Source organism: Aptenodytes forsteri, unplaced genomic scaffold (assembly GCF_000699145.1).
Source record: "Aptenodytes forsteri isolate BGI_AS27 unplaced genomic scaffold, ASM69914v1 Scaffold172, whole genome shotgun sequence".
NCBI classification, from domain to species: Eukaryota; Metazoa; Chordata; class Aves; order Sphenisciformes; family Spheniscidae; genus Aptenodytes; species Aptenodytes forsteri.
In genome coordinates this window covers 9646057-9661418 of record NW_008795018.1, presented here as the reverse complement: position 1 = coordinate 9661418, position 15362 = coordinate 9646057, and the positions used below count along the sequence as shown (strand labels likewise).

General features: G+C 41.5%; 1 protein-coding gene across 1 annotated transcript in view; it reads right to left on the bottom strand.

Annotated features, from left to right (window-relative positions):
* Nucleotides 1-9375: 9375 nt before the first annotated feature.
* Nucleotides 9376-15362, bottom strand: part of LOC103895922 (sterile alpha motif domain-containing protein 9-like) — a 9230-nt gene continuing 3243 nt past the window's right edge. Inside the window, exon 3 of the mRNA XM_009275662.1 lies at nucleotides 9376-14471. Coding sequence (XP_009273937.1) covers nucleotides 9689-14470 — 4782 coding nt within the window. The 5' untranslated portion in view covers nucleotide 14471 and the 3' untranslated portion in view covers nucleotides 9376-9688. The remainder of the gene's footprint in view (nucleotides 14472-15362) is intronic.

Below are 15362 nucleotides of genomic sequence, written 5' to 3'. Positions count from 1 at the left end.
TGATCCCTGTGGCCACACTGATCATTATCTTGAAATCTCCTATACCGTGATGCCAATAGGAGTTTTACCAAGGATCTCCGCTGTTGTTTCTCACGCTCCTCTGCTGTGCAGTCCACTGGTCAGTCTATCATGAAGTGGTAACTCATGCAACACTGCATTCATAGTATTGAGCATGTCTGAGGTATTTTTTGTAATTCTTCCTATGTTTTGTTTCACTGGAGCACACACATCCCACCATATGCATAAACTGGATCCATCTTGACTGCTTGAACTAAAACAGTCAGTCTGTGCTCTTTTCTCATTTCCCTGAGTTACAAGACTTAAATACAGGAATTAGCATTGAAGAAGGTGGGAAACTAGCATGAGGACCGGTCTTCTTTCTTCCCTTCTTTCTCCTCCTTTTCATTATCATCATTACTAATTCATAACTGTTACTGTATTCTTTGCTATTGCAACTTTCTCCTTCAGTCTCCCATCTGCTGTGAAGCCAGACCTATCCCAACGCAGCCATAGCTGCACTGAAGCTGGTGCTACAGTTTGGCTCAGCAAGAAGTGGTGGAGCCCTAAGCTCCTCTCATGGAACACAGCTGCCGAGTAGGAAAGAGCGTGTTTTTTCATTCTGAGCTTTTAAGCAACAGCCAGGAACAAGCAAGTGCCTACAAAGAGGAAGTCAGAAGTTGTCTTGTGACAGCTTACATAAACTGAAGGTTTGTGGTTCCAATAGGCAAAGGGAAACCAGAAAAAGCTTTCTGCAGCAGACTCCTCAAATTAAAGCAATACGGATTTCTAACAGCCAATACTCCCTTCACTTGAGGGTGGGTTGTGCTTCTAGCTGGGATCAACCCAAAGTGAGAAACTCCCTGTGGTCCTGGCTCTCCTCAGTCCCCTTGGGCAAGGGTAAGTCCCTCCAGCCAAGCCCAGCCACTCTCCTCCAGCCTTTTTCACTCAGGATGCATTAACTCTTGCCACACTGCTGCCTGGATCGGGCCTTGTGTGAAGCATCCCAGCTTGGGTGTTTTGTGGTTAGACAAAGTCCAGGTCGCTCATTGCAGCACCATCGGTCTCTGATCCTTCTGCTCAGCATCTGCCAGAACAGTGGCAGTGATGGAGAGGGCCTGCCACAGCCCTGGCATGGGTGACACTCTCAGGCAGGTCCACACTCAGTCCCCTCACGACACCCCTGGTAGTTACCCTTGCGTGGGTTCGCGATGCGGGAGCGAGGCGGTCAGGAAAGAGAAGGCCCTGTCCCACTCGGAATGGATTTTGCTCGTGGTTGCTCTTGTGCAGCTTCTGGAGCAATTTCCCCATAGCTGTGGGACTTCCCCTGAGGTGGCCCCCCGCCACGCGCGGATGGCGTTTTCCTTATCGCTCTCACGCAGGACGAGTGGTTTCTTCTTACGGTGACCAAAGCGCCTCTCTTCTCTCGCCCCGCTGGCGTCAGCAGAGGCAGCGGCGCCTTCCCCTTGGTCTCTGGCGGTTCGACGGGACACGCGTGACCGTGGCGGAGGAGCGCGGCCCACGCAGAGCCCCCGCGGGCCGCGGCTGGCGGCGCGGGAAGGCGCAGCGCGACTGGCGCAGAGCAACAGCGCCGCCTGCCGGCCCCCGCCCCCTCCTGCCATTTTGTGTCCGGGGCAGACACAGGCCGGGAGCGCTGGCTTCTTTTCCCTTTTTTTCTGATGTGGCTAACAATTAAATATCCGTAGCCTTTTTTTAGTTTTGGGGTTTTTTTTGGTGGAAACACAAGTCGTTGCACGTACCAAAAGCCCCCAGGTTCATCTCTCATCCAGCACCCATACGGGTGAAGTGTGGGGCGGCTGTTGGCAGGGAATGGCCTTTTCCTCATGGCCTTCCTCCCACAGCCTTCCCTGGGCTGGGGGCTGCTCCTGGCCTGCCCAGCACTGGGCTTTCCTCAGAGTTTCACTATTGCTGCGTTTTTATGTGAATCATCTTGGTTGCTCCTGCCATGCAAGGCTGCGTCATTGCCTGCCTCATCAGCCCTGTAGATAAGCCCAGCTCTCATTTGTGATAAAATTCCTCCTGCCTTATTTTCCCATTCCACAGATAGTTTATTTCAGCCCTGAGTCTTTCAAGTCTCACGCACATTTGTGTGAGAAAAACCCCCAACAACCTAGAAATAAACAGAAGCATATTTGTTCTGTAGAAAGCCTTGGGCCACACAGTTCCGGTTTGAAATAAAAGTGTGAAGCATGAGTAACAGAGATACTGCTCCTTCCACGAGACAGAGGCAGGTGGAAGACTAGGCAGCAGGAGTGTGTTAAATTTTAACACACAAATATTAAGTTATTCTTACATCTTTACTATGAGTACATATTAATATGTTCCATTTTACAGATAGAAATATTGGCATAAAATTGCTGACATTATGTCACATGGAGAATAAATGACAGACTTGAGATTTCAGTTCAGGCATTACCAGATAACGTGTGGTGCATGCAGCTGCCCACCTCAAATTTATGAAAAGAGGGTTTTTTTCCTATTGAGTAGATATTAATTACAAAGAAATATCAATAAAAAGTGCTGAGTAATTTTTTTACTCATATCATATAGTCTTACAGAGATATGCTCAAATCTCAAAGTGGATAGCTGAAGTTCAAGAGGTGCTGACAACAAAACTCACAGTCTGTAATCACAATGGCCTCTAAAGAGGAAAGACATGCTTTTGCCACATACTTTGACACTGAATTACTTATAGATTGTGTATGGTAAGAAGAGGAAAATCTTTCATTTTGATAGACACATTCTTTGCATAGGCAAAGGAGGGGAGTGTGGCAATAAAGCTACCTAATCTTTGTCTTTGAATATCTAGGGATGGCACTATGGCATCAGCAGGTGTTGACACAACTGCAGAGAAGACAGAACCACCAAAATAATTTTCATCTCTGCCTCTAAGAGGTGGCTGGAATCTCCTCTGACCTTGAGCATCTAGATGTCCTCTGTGGATGCTTTCTCCAGGAATACATTTAGGATGGCATGATGCTAAAGTTGTCTTCGCCCTGGGTCCAGGATTCAAGGATCTAGGAAGCTCTGTGACCAGCTGAGCATGTTTATTACTGTAAGGGGACCTCCATGGCTGCAACTTGGCACAAGTGATTTGACACACTTGGTTTGCCAGCTCTCGTTCTCCTCCATACCAGGTCAGCTGTGAGTGGCATCCAGGCAGGAGGTTTGCACAGATCCAAGATTTTGGAGGAATGAGTGGGAAGAAAGCATCTGGTCATTTCACAGTCAGAGATGCCACAGAAGAAAGGCCAAGAAGAGGAGAATAAGGAACAGGAGGTGAAGGTAGTCCTTGCTGAGCAGCTTTGCTACAGTTTGTGTGGTTCCCAGACCAAGCTACCTCATCCATGGCATAATCCCTCAATTGAGCATGATTCCTCTGTATCTGTCCAATAGTGCGGAAGCAATGTCACATCTCATGTACATGTATGTGGGGTATGATCACTCCATTTTGTTGCATCTTTAGTCATGGATAAATTCATGTGGGGCTGGTCCCAGGTTGGTAAGTTCCTTTGGAAAAGATTTGGATGCCACATTATATAAATACAGCTAAACTGCTCCCTGTGGCTCAGTATCTTTTCACCGTATTCCCCAACACTAGCAGTTCTAGATTAAACAAGAGAAAAGTTAATTCAGAGCTGCCAGCATGGTGAGAAAAATTACAAAGATAATCTAGAACTCCAAATTAAATTAAAACTAGGAAGAATAGCTGTGGTATGTGTACCACAGTATGTATACTATATATGCATATGATATATGTGTATATACAAATATACACACTGCAAATTATATTGGATACCCTGCAAAGAAGGTTCAGTGTAAACATTTCAGGAAAACTGCGCTTTATACCCAATTGATTTGTTTGAGCAGTCTTACATTTGTTTCAGAGCAAAGGCTATATGCTTCTAATGTTTACAATACAGAGAAAGGCTAGCTCAAACTGTGTTAGAAATGGACTTGCCCTTTTCACTTGGCCATACAACAGGGATGTGAGCAGTTATTTGAGCAATGTAAAGCTCTTTGCTACGTTTGCTGCCTGAGCCTTCACTTCTTTTTGGAGATAGGCAGAAGAGGAGTCCAGACAAAAAAAAGGTACGGTGAGAAAAGGAAGGAGAGAGAATATGGCTTGATTTCCAGAAAGAAAGTATGCTCTGGAGCAACAGCAGAAGGTGCTTAATATAGGAAATAATTGGTTTTGGCTATCTGGATTAAACTTAGGACTTAGCTATTTAAATATTTGACATATCATGTCTATTAAATAATAATATATTTAAGTAGTTCATGCAAATGAAATGAGACTGATGAAAGATTTTTTTAAATATTTTGAATGTAAGACTTGTACATGTGGAAATAAGTGTTAAGTATTCTATATATAGGTAAAACAGTAAATTAAAGAAATATGGTTGTATTAGGGTTTTCCTCAGCTCTTAGTTTACTTTCTGATGCTGTAAAGATTTTACATGTAAGGATCCCTGAAGTTCACTTGAATCTTTATTGAGAAATACTTGGAAAATTTGATGCATAAAGAAATTGCTTTGTGTTCTTGGATGCTCATTTCCCACTTGTGTTCTATAGCCTTGGCACAGCAGGTAAATAAAGAAATTGGGTGGGAAAGTACAAGGGGAAAGAGTTAATACAGTAATAGGAAATGTACAGTTGGCACTCTCAGGAAGGGACGCAGTTTTATTCCTCTCTTAGGATTGTGCAGACAGTAAGTGGAATCTCCATTCATATGGGCAGAGGGAAGCACACTTTTCTACATAAGTTGACTTTTTAATCTGAAACTATCACACACATTGGCAAAAGAAGACAGAGTAGTTTCAAGCCAAAAAGCAGAGTAAAAACTGTATTTTTTAAAAATGTCATGATTCAAGATGGAAATCTCATGATTTTGGGGGTCTGGTTTGTGACTTTTTTTTGTTCCTTTTGAGGTTTGACCTATTAAAATACCTGACAGGTGGGAAAGGTAATTTTTAACAAAAAGGTGTTTGTCATGGTAAAACCACATTGCAGGAATAGTCTCAGCTGTAATCAAACAAACAAGTGGTGCAGAACTTAGCTAATTCTACAGCCTGTAGCTGATTGCTCCATGCTCCCACAACCCATCTCTCCACATCAGTTTGGCTCCTCAGGGATATACGAGGTAGCAGGACTTTTTGCTACCTTAAGGTCAGATGCAATCCAAGTATCTTTGCAGTGGGGAGGGTTTGGGGTATGCAGGCCTTTGCTCTGATGCCTTCAAAGCCACAGAAAATTTATGGGAGACTGGGTAGATGCATGAAGCATTAATGGAAGGGCAGTCCTACGCAGGGGAGTTTGATCCTAGCAGGCATTTCTTATCTAACAATCATGAAAAAGTAAGTCTAAAAAAGAGCTTAAGAGATCCTCTAGACTATTCTAGAGAGGATGACTTACAACTATTGAATCTATCTCAAATGTTTGCCTATTTCATTTTTCCAGAGCTGCAAAGACATATTCCCGTTATGTTCCAGTCTATCCCAGTACATCTCTTTTACTGACACTTTTTTCCCCCCTGAGATATAGCTTGAATCCTTCCTGTGGTATGTTTTTACCCTCAGTCCATGCCTGCCTTGGGCCTGGAGAACATTTCACTACCTTCATTTTTATCAGTTTCTTTGCAGCAGCCTTTTATCTATTAGAAGACAGCGTGTCCTCCTCCATGTTCTCATTTCTAGAGAATCTCTATTTGTTCTGTTTTACCTCATAAGTCCTACAGTCCCTGCTCTGGCAGCACATCTTGAGAGTCTTCAGCTCAGGAACTATTCTTATAGGAAGTACAATCCCCTTCAGACATAGAGCTGAGGGACTTTGCACACCCCTGTGCACACCTTTTCTGTGGCTCGATCAGCTGATACGATTGCTAGCCTGCATGCCATCAGCTGACCTTGTTCTTCCCTTCCCTTTCCTTCCCTGCCCTGCCCTGCCCTGCTCCCTTGTGTGCTTTTTTGTTCTGTTGAGCTTCTTTCCCTTGAGCATCATGGCTCTCCATATCTGCCTCTTGTCCCATCACCTTTGATACCTGTTTCTCGGTTCTTGTACCCTCTTGCCTAGTCTAGACCCTGCCACTGTTCTCATCCTAAATCTTAGCAGCCGTGCTCCAGTCTGTTTCTCCTAAGATCTCCTTAGCAGAAATTTTCCTTTCTGTCACTAGTTGTGAAAACCCCTCCATGTTCTGTACTTCTAGCTCTGATTTTAGACAGAGAAGGATCCTCAGTACTCTTAACTTCCACCCCTTAAACTGATTTTTGCAGGCCTTGCACTCCTCCAGGAAAGGATTCCTCAGCTCCTGTTCCTACACATTTCACAAATGCTGCTTTGGCGCAGCGGGGACCCTGGCTGCTCCATTAGCACACTGGAGGGAGCTGCTGAGATAGCATTGCAATCGTTTGTGAAAGTCAAACAGCTTCCTGGGCCTCCCTGCCGCTCCTCCTTCCTGCAGACTTGGCTTTGGCTCCTGTACAACCAGGTTGTATCATGTTGTCTCCTCCAGGTTTCTAGACTCAGCACTGACAGCGCAGGGCTGAGCTCTTAGCTTTGACTTGGCCGATCACAGCCCAGACCTGCAACTTCTGGGGCTGTCATCTGTGTATATACTCTGCTGTTAAAACCCAAGTTTGCATATGCCCATATATAAATGACAGTCTTTTCATGCCTTGCAACTTGATAAAATTAGGCTTGTGCAGACAAATGTCCCCTCACATCTACCTTTTTTCTCCTACCAGAGTAAACGCTTTTTTAAACACCACTCCAAAGAATTCCTGAGCGTGCTGGAAAAAGCTGGTAGAGTTGTTTAACATAGGCAACACAACATATTTTTTTCTTGACCTCACACTTGGAAGCTACTGAGCCCTTTGGCTTTAATTAACACAAAATATGTCTGAGGCAGATATTTGGCATGGGAGAGCTTAGTTTTCAAAATACAAAGATTAACAAAGTTATGAGCCATGAAAAAAATGGTCTTACAAAGTAATGGAAAATAGAAAATACTTGTAAAAAGCAATTCTGTCAGCCTTTGTGTGTGATATGTATCATCAAATACAGTTCCACACCGCAATTAAGGGTGGTATCAAATATCTGTATTTATTAATGAGCTACTGCTGATAAAAATACAATTTTATAACAAACAGTCTGATATATGCAAATAATAAAATCTGTATTTCTGTAAACTCACACAGGCATGTAATGCAGCATCTAGCATGTAATACACAGTGCCAGATCCCAAGGGTTAGTAGTAAATGTACACGTGTTGCGGGCAAAACAGTCTCAACTTGGGGAGTTTCACTTAATTTATTGCCAATTAACATAAACGTTTAATTACTGATTGGGGTATTGAGAAACCAAGGTGGCAAACAACTAAGGAAATGCCTCTCTTCCCCTTTCAGCTTCAGTCCAACACCTCTCCTTCCCCCTTCCTAGCCGCAACTCCCCTTGTTTTCAGCTCTGCTCAGTCTTTCCCAATTCCCGTGCCAAAGTGACGGGCCTGCAGCGGAGGAGGTCGGTCTCACTGTGTAGTGGTTTATTTTTGCTGCTCCTTGCTTCTGATTCTTTCCTTCTGCTTCTCTGCTGCTCCTTTCTTCTTGTTTCTTCTGCCCCAGCATGGGTTGCCCATGGGCTGCAGTCCCTCAGGGGTGTCCCTGTCCTGGCATGGGTCGCCTATGGGCTGCAGTCCCTCAGGGATATCCCAGCCCTGTTGTGGGTCGCCCCTTTCCAGAAGTGTGTCTCCAGCCATACCCCAACAATGTTCCCTTCCACATGTCTCCAACAGCATTTCCTCCACCATTTCTCCTGCCTGTCACAGCTGCTGCTCTTTCTTAAACTTGTCTGATCACCATGGGCTCCCCTGAGCCAGTTCCAGCTGGAACCGGCTGAGACCGGCCCAGGGTGGTTCATGGCCTCCCGCCACGGGGCACCCCGCAGCCGCCCGCCACTGCACCCTGCCGGGTGTGCCCAATGCGCCACCCTACACAGCTCACTGAGTTTGAGCACATAAAAATACTTGCAGTTCTCAGGAGATGTGACTGATTGAGATGAAGACTGAAGTCTTCAATTGCCATGAAGACGTGGCAAATAATTTGCTGTAAATCTTTATTTGGAGGGGTAAATACTTTAGTCATTGATAAATTGTACGGTGATATCCTAAGGACTAACTAGAACAAATAATATATTATCATGAAAATTGATCCTATAGCACCGTATCTGAAATAAAAGTATACTGTTAGAAACAAAGTGGGTACAGGTTAAAATGAAGTGTGCATTCTTGCCAAGAGAAATATGTTTTGGCTAGAGTTAAAAAGCAGTCTGGATTATATAATAAAACTCCTTATCCATATTTACAACTAAAAGAAGAGCTGCACTAGAGCAGAATGGCCCGCTGCTTTATTCTTTTTCTTTTTGTCAATTCATTTTTACTAATCTGTTGAGATGTCACTTATTTTTGCCTGCTCTTTGCCTGACACAGAGAGCAAAGAGGACTTGTGGGGTAATGAAAGAGCCGTCCCGCAGACCTCTCTCAGGCAGTTAATTGCATTGAACTCCTCTGGTTTTCATGAATCATATGCACGTAGTGCAAAGTGCAACACTTTGCACCCCCCAGACAGTAGTAACTTTTTGTTTCTGGTGCTTCGCACCAATATCTTTTCCTTTTTTTGGAATGTTAATTGTGTCTAAATAAAGCAAGCAGTTTTATACACGAGGAAGGCAATGCAATCAATGATCACTTTAAGCATTTAAATTGCCCATTTTTGCGAGCATCAAAGTTGGTTAGAAATCTATCACTGGAAGGAACTAATGGAATTTATAAGGAAAGGAATGACCAAACTGGATCAATTTTATGTAAAGCAGAAGCAGACCCTCCACAAAAGAATAAAATCTATTTAATACGGACATCAAATGCCAATTGGTGTGTGCTTTTACAGTACAGCAGAAAGTAGCAGTATCTTTAATAATCACATATTTAGAAATGTCCTGAGAAGGTAAAAGACCAGTGCTTCTGTCCTCCCACAAGATGTACAGCTTGGCTATTTATACAGGCCCATATACAAATGCATTACATTTTTCAAGCATGTACAATAACAACAGAGAAAAAAATGCTGCTTTGCAACTGAATGGCATTTTACAGTTCTCTTGTGCCAAGATGACACCAGATACAATGGAGCGTCAGGAAATGTTACACGGTACATATTTTCTAACATACATTCCTTGTTCTTACATCACTCATACAAGAGTATGAAAATCGTGGTGAGACGTTCTTCATTACAAGCAATGACAAAAAAGCTAGCAAGATAGTAGGGTTCTTAAAAGTGATGGTTTTTAAAGATAACATTTTCAAAATATTCCTTTTTAGAATTCTCTCTTTTTTTTTTTTTTATGATTTCTCATGTTGTTATCAACCAAAGAACTTTGAGTAGTAGTGACCAGTCTACAGGACTAACTGCACCAACATTTCAGTTTGACTAACTGTCCAAACAGCAGTTATGACAGTAGAGATGCAATTCTGCATGGGACTGAAAGACTAACATAGTAAGGAAAGAAATATAATGGGCAGCCTGAAGTTGTCATTTGCAATTGTTGACCAAAAAATAACCAAACCAAAAACCAGTTAAAGGATAATTTTGCCTGAAAAAGCCTTGTAGCTGAGAAACTGCAATACCTATTTTTTTAATGACAGACTTTGTGTGTTGTATGCCAGGAGACCAGCAATGGAAAACCCAAGGTAAAAAGACACTCTTTCTATGTTTGGGCCATTTTTCAATAGGCATGAGGGAACAGGCTTCACTGGTATCCTAAAGGTTTCAGTGCTGCCGTAGTCTACATAGATAACCTTACCCTCAGCTCTTCCATCCAAAGGAAGCAAAAGGTTTTGAACAGCCTGTGTCTTCCAGATACTTCCACTCTGCCAGAGGGAATTCAGTTCCTGTTCTGAAAGTGAACTGAAAAGCTGATCTATTTTTCCTTTGTGAACAAATCTGTTCAGGCCACTGCCTTTCGCCAGATAGAAAAGAGCCAGAGGCTGCCTGGAACAATGCAGGGTTCCATAGAGCTCTTTGAAAGACTCACTTAAGCGTCTAACAAAAGTTTCCATTTTCTTGGAATCTTTATTTAGTTCTTTTGTATTTTGGGGCCAGAACAACAAGGAGGCTAGGAAGAAGGGCTCTACACACTGTGAAGTTGATTCCACTTCCTGTAGAATGCTTAGAAGCAGACTTCTCAGCACCTTAGAAGGATGTAACTTAGTGGATTTAGGTCTAATGCAGCTCAGAACAACATTTGCCAAAATCAAATTCTGTTTGTCTTTCAGAGTTGCTTCTGCATTCTCCAACAAAACTGCATAGGCTTCTACTATGTCTTCTATTTCTCTGTCAGCATTTCTGTGATTTCTGTGGAGGTATTCCAGAATGCCAGAAAATGAGCCTGCTTTGGAAGCCTCCATAGTGTCCCTGTATGCTTCTATATACTGAGACCTGGACCACTTTGAGACCTGTTTACTTTTTAGTTGCTCAAAACTGAAATCACAAAATATTTCTGTGTATTTGGTAAAATGTTCTTGAACCTTCTCATACGATTTTGCTTCTACAATTTCTTTTTCGTTGGTCTGTGTTTTGAAAAACACAAAGTAGTCTTCAAAAAAGTCAAATGCCCTTTTCATCCGTGATCGCAAATTACATAAAAAGCTGGAATGATGTTCAAGAACCTTGAACATTTCACTCTCTGTGTTAGGCTTATCTACATTCAAAACACTGTTTCCTGATAGATACTTTGTCATATTTTTTCTACACTGTAAGTCATCTTTTCTGAAAAAAGGAACACGCCAAAGGACATCAATAACATAAAGACCAGTTTCTATCTCTCCCTGATAACCAGCAGTATTGTACGTTTTAAACTTTCTTTTAAGCTTTTCCTGCTGCAAATATTGTCCATTGCCTGCATTTTCAGCTTGACACTGAGATTCTCTGAAAGCCTGTGAAGCCTTCTCAGCAAGCTCTAGCAAGTATTTCAGTTCCTCAGCTGTCAGGACTGTATTCTTTGCTTTGCACTCTACACAGTGTCTTAGCTTACTTTTGAAGACTTGACCTAGCGTATCTGATACGTATGAATTGTGTTGTGCTCTTTGTTTGGCTTCTTTGGCCCAGTATAATGCAGAGTCAAATTTCTTTTCTTTGATGTAGAAGTATCTTGCTAAGGCTTGGCAAATGTAACCGTTTTGCTCAAATCTAGTGGATGCTTCTTTTAACACATATTCCACATTACCACACTTCTCTTCCCTATGAATGGCTTCAATTAAGGGGGAAAACAATGTGTCTGACTCATCGCCATGTTCCTTGCGCTGCCTGGTAATCAGCAGGGTTTGTATATCATGAATAAGTTTGTCTTTCTTTAACCAAGTCTTATAAAATACATCTTCTTTCAATAACTGCAATGTGATTTCACTTTTAGGCAAGTCATAGGTTCGTTTCAATTCTGTTAGGCAGTGAGATGCTATCAATGGGTGAATGATGCGAAGACCTTTGTATCTCGTGTATTCATGTACCTGATCATATATTAGAATATTGGAACAAATTCCCATCTTTTCTATCAATTTATCTTTACTGCAGCCAAACTCTTGAGAATTAATTCCTAAGAATTCTTCACATAGTGATATTGAAACTATAGATGTTCTTACATACGAGTTTAACAGTGTTAGATAGCAAACAAGTTGTGCTGGTTTAGACGCAGTATTCAAGTTATGCAAGGTATTTTTTACCACTTTTTCTATGTACTGTTTATCAAAGTTTTTCTTCAAAATCATAAATGAATAGAAATTGTCAGGATTTGGATGCACCTTTTCAATATATTTTAGTTTCTGATCAAAGGCCCTTTGCTCTTTTTCAGAAAGCATATGTTTTAAAGAAATACTGTTCAAGGAATAGGTTGTTGAACTTTCATCAGGATTCTGAGATCTCATACAGTTTAGAATGATCACTAAAGGAGTTACATACCGAATGCATTTTTCTGTTATAGCTGCCTGAATTTCTTTCTCCAGAAAATAGACATTTTCTTGCTCTTCAAAATCATCCACAAGAAGTAACACTGGTAAATAGCCTGTGTCATTGTTTGCTCCACAGGTGAGTAAAGTTGTCAGCTGTGTTGCAAAATCACTTGTTTTGTTTTTCAGAACAGCACATCTGAATTGCTTCCGGAGATCCCAAAGGATATGCATAGCTAATGTTGTCCCACCACAGCCTGGGTGGTGGTAAAGGTTGATAATTTTTACAGGTGATTGATTAGCACTATTAGATGAAGACACAATTAGCTGTTCAAGCTTTTCATAACTGTCCCTTCTGATAAAATCTGAAGTATAATTTTCAGAAGAAAAATAGAAATTCCACCATGATACCTTACCACCTCGATAAAAATCTTCTTCCCGCTCTTTCCGGAAATTTTCAAATTTATCTGCATCCTTCTCTATTTCTGTGTCTTTGCATTCATTTTCACAAAGTATTTCCAGTGCTGCCATGGAGTCTTCTTTCTTCTTTAGAAGAATGGTAGAATGACCAACAGAGGGCAGAAGTCTTTTTGAAGACTGTGTCACTGTTTTTAATTTCATGATGGTACCATTCACCATTTGCAGGGTTAAATTAGAAACACATTTGTTTGAAAGTGCTTCCTCACTAATGCCTCTAGCATGCAGAAGATCTTTCCATCGCTGGTACGTGCCTGCACCAATGCAAATGCAGACCATGTATTCTAGTCCCTTTAATTCTTGGTAAAATGTCATAAAAGTCTCAGTAAGGGGATCCACTGAATCTTCCACTGTGGAAAGCAAAAGAAACACTATTAAAAACTTTCCACTCTGCTTTACATCTTTGTGTGAAAGAAATGAAATCATTTTTCTGACACCAGCAGCTCTGTCTTGTTGCCATGAAGTGGAATCTAATGGTGGTTTGCTATTGCCTTTGAAGTCTGATCCACCATTGCAGAAAATCCAGTTGGTCTCCTGATGCAGTTTCAGCTTTTCAGCTTGTTCAGAAACTGAACCCACCTTGTTTTCAAAATAATCTGGGAAGTGAGATTTGGCATTTCGATTTTTTTTGTAAGTCTTGAACACACCATTCATTTCTGATTCAAAATCAAAGTCAAGCACAGCAAACCATTTTATTTCTTGTAAAAAGTCTAAGTGCGAAGTTTGACTTTGGTGGCACTTGTTTGTTACCAAAATGTAGTAGTCATAATAAGAGCTATCTAGTGAGTCCCTGTTACCCGTGAGCAGACTAACTAGCTTTAGTCCTTCATTCATTGACTTCTTTTGCTTTAAGTTATATTCTTCCTCTGCTTTTTTACGAGAATCTGCTAAAGATGTCAAGGTACCTTTAAAAGTTTCAAATTCTTTTGTATTTTGAATATTTTTGGAACTAGCTCCATCCCGGATGAAGACAGCTTTTTTCCAACTCTTAGTCTCATATTCGTATGTTTTGGTACAGAAATATTTTGCACCACAGATGCAGTGTTTGGGAACCACATCTATTTCAATGACAAACTTATATGATGGAGTTCCATTTTGTAATAATACTTCCACAAATCTAGGTTCTCTAATGCAAGCTTTTGCAATGCTGGTGTATTGCTCGTTAAAGTACTTTCCGATGAACTTATTCAAATGGTCAACGTATGTTTCTTTTTTGGTAACTTTTATTCCTTCAATTTCCCCATGTGGATTGTCATGGACTCCAAAATGAATAGTGCCATTTGTGCGGGAGTTCATGCAGGCTGCAGCAAATCTAAAGACTTCATTGCTAAATTTCATCATGATATCCTCTTCTAGTGTATTCTCTGTGTTGGTAAGTGATTTGAATTCATGTGCTGGATCAATGAGATTGAGTGGCCCTGTTTCAGGGACATTAAGAATATTATACTGTGTGTATCGAGTACCATCACTGAAATTATCAAAAGGATATGGCATACACATCTTTCCAGTTGGGTGCTGGCTGCCTGACAGTGGCTTCTCTGATACATTCTCTTTGTCAGCTGACTTCATTGCTTTTTTGTCTTCTATGGGCTCTGTCTTAGAATCCTGTAGTATACTGGAATTAAATGACCCATATTTCTTCTTGCACTCTTTCTTTGCCATTTCTCCATCTTCTCCTTCTTCATCAAGACTATGTTCAGTGCTTTCTTGTTCCACAGCCTGGTTTGAACCTCTAGCTAGAATGCCATGCTCTTTCAGGAAATACATTAATTGAAGAGCAGGCCCATAAGGTATGCCCATTTCCACAAAATCTGCTTTAGTAATCAGTTTCAAAGTAAAACCAGTCACTTCTTGGTTAAACAGGATTTCTGCATGTTTCTGGTCAATCTTAACAACTTCAGTTGCCCATTGTTTGACTTCCTCTTTTGTCCACTGTTCAATATGCTGATATGAATGTGATTCCTCTTTTTTTTCAGTGTTTGCATTTTCCATTCTTTAAGGAAAAAATCACAAAATTAATAAACAAGTGATTTATAATAGCCTGTTACCTGAATAACATGTATTGCTTTGCTATTATCAACCATTAATTTCTTCATTAGTGTAATCTGCCACATGGAATACAACAGTTCAATTAGGGGACATCATGGGAATGTGAAGTAAGATCAATTATAAGGCATTAGCTACCTATAAGAGACAGATTTATTACAGAATGATTTCATTTGAATCCTGTTTTTAAACCACTTCTGTAGCTGACACTACACAAAAATTGTGACTGATACCTGTTTGTGGTCATTTGGACACCTATTTGTGGTTGTAGGGACCATCCAATAATAAAAAAATAATCATAGAATATCCTGAGTTGGAAGGGACCCACGAGGATCATTGAGTCCAATTCCTGACTCCATACAGGACAAGCTAGAAGTTAAACCATATATCTAAGAGCATTGCCCAAACACTTCTTGAACGCTGACAGGCTTGGGGCCACTACTTCCCTGGGGAGCTTGTTCCAGTGCTTGACCACCCTCTCAGTAAAGAACTTTTTCCTAATATCCAATCTGAACTTCCCCTGATGCAGCTTTAAGCCACTACCTCATGTCTTATCACTGGTGTCCTGGTTTCGGCAGGGATAGAGTTAATTTCCTTCCTAGTAGCTGGTACAGCGCTGTGTTTTGGATTTAGGGTGAGAACAAAGTTGATAACACACCAATGTTTTAGTTGTTGCTAGGTAGTGCTTACACTAGCCAAGGACTTTTCAGCTTCCCATGCTCTACCGACTGAGAAGGCTGGAGGTGCACAAGAAGCTGGGAGGGGGCACAGCCAGGACAGCTGACCCAGACTGGCCAAAGGGACATTCCATACCATGTGGCGTCATGCTCAGTACATA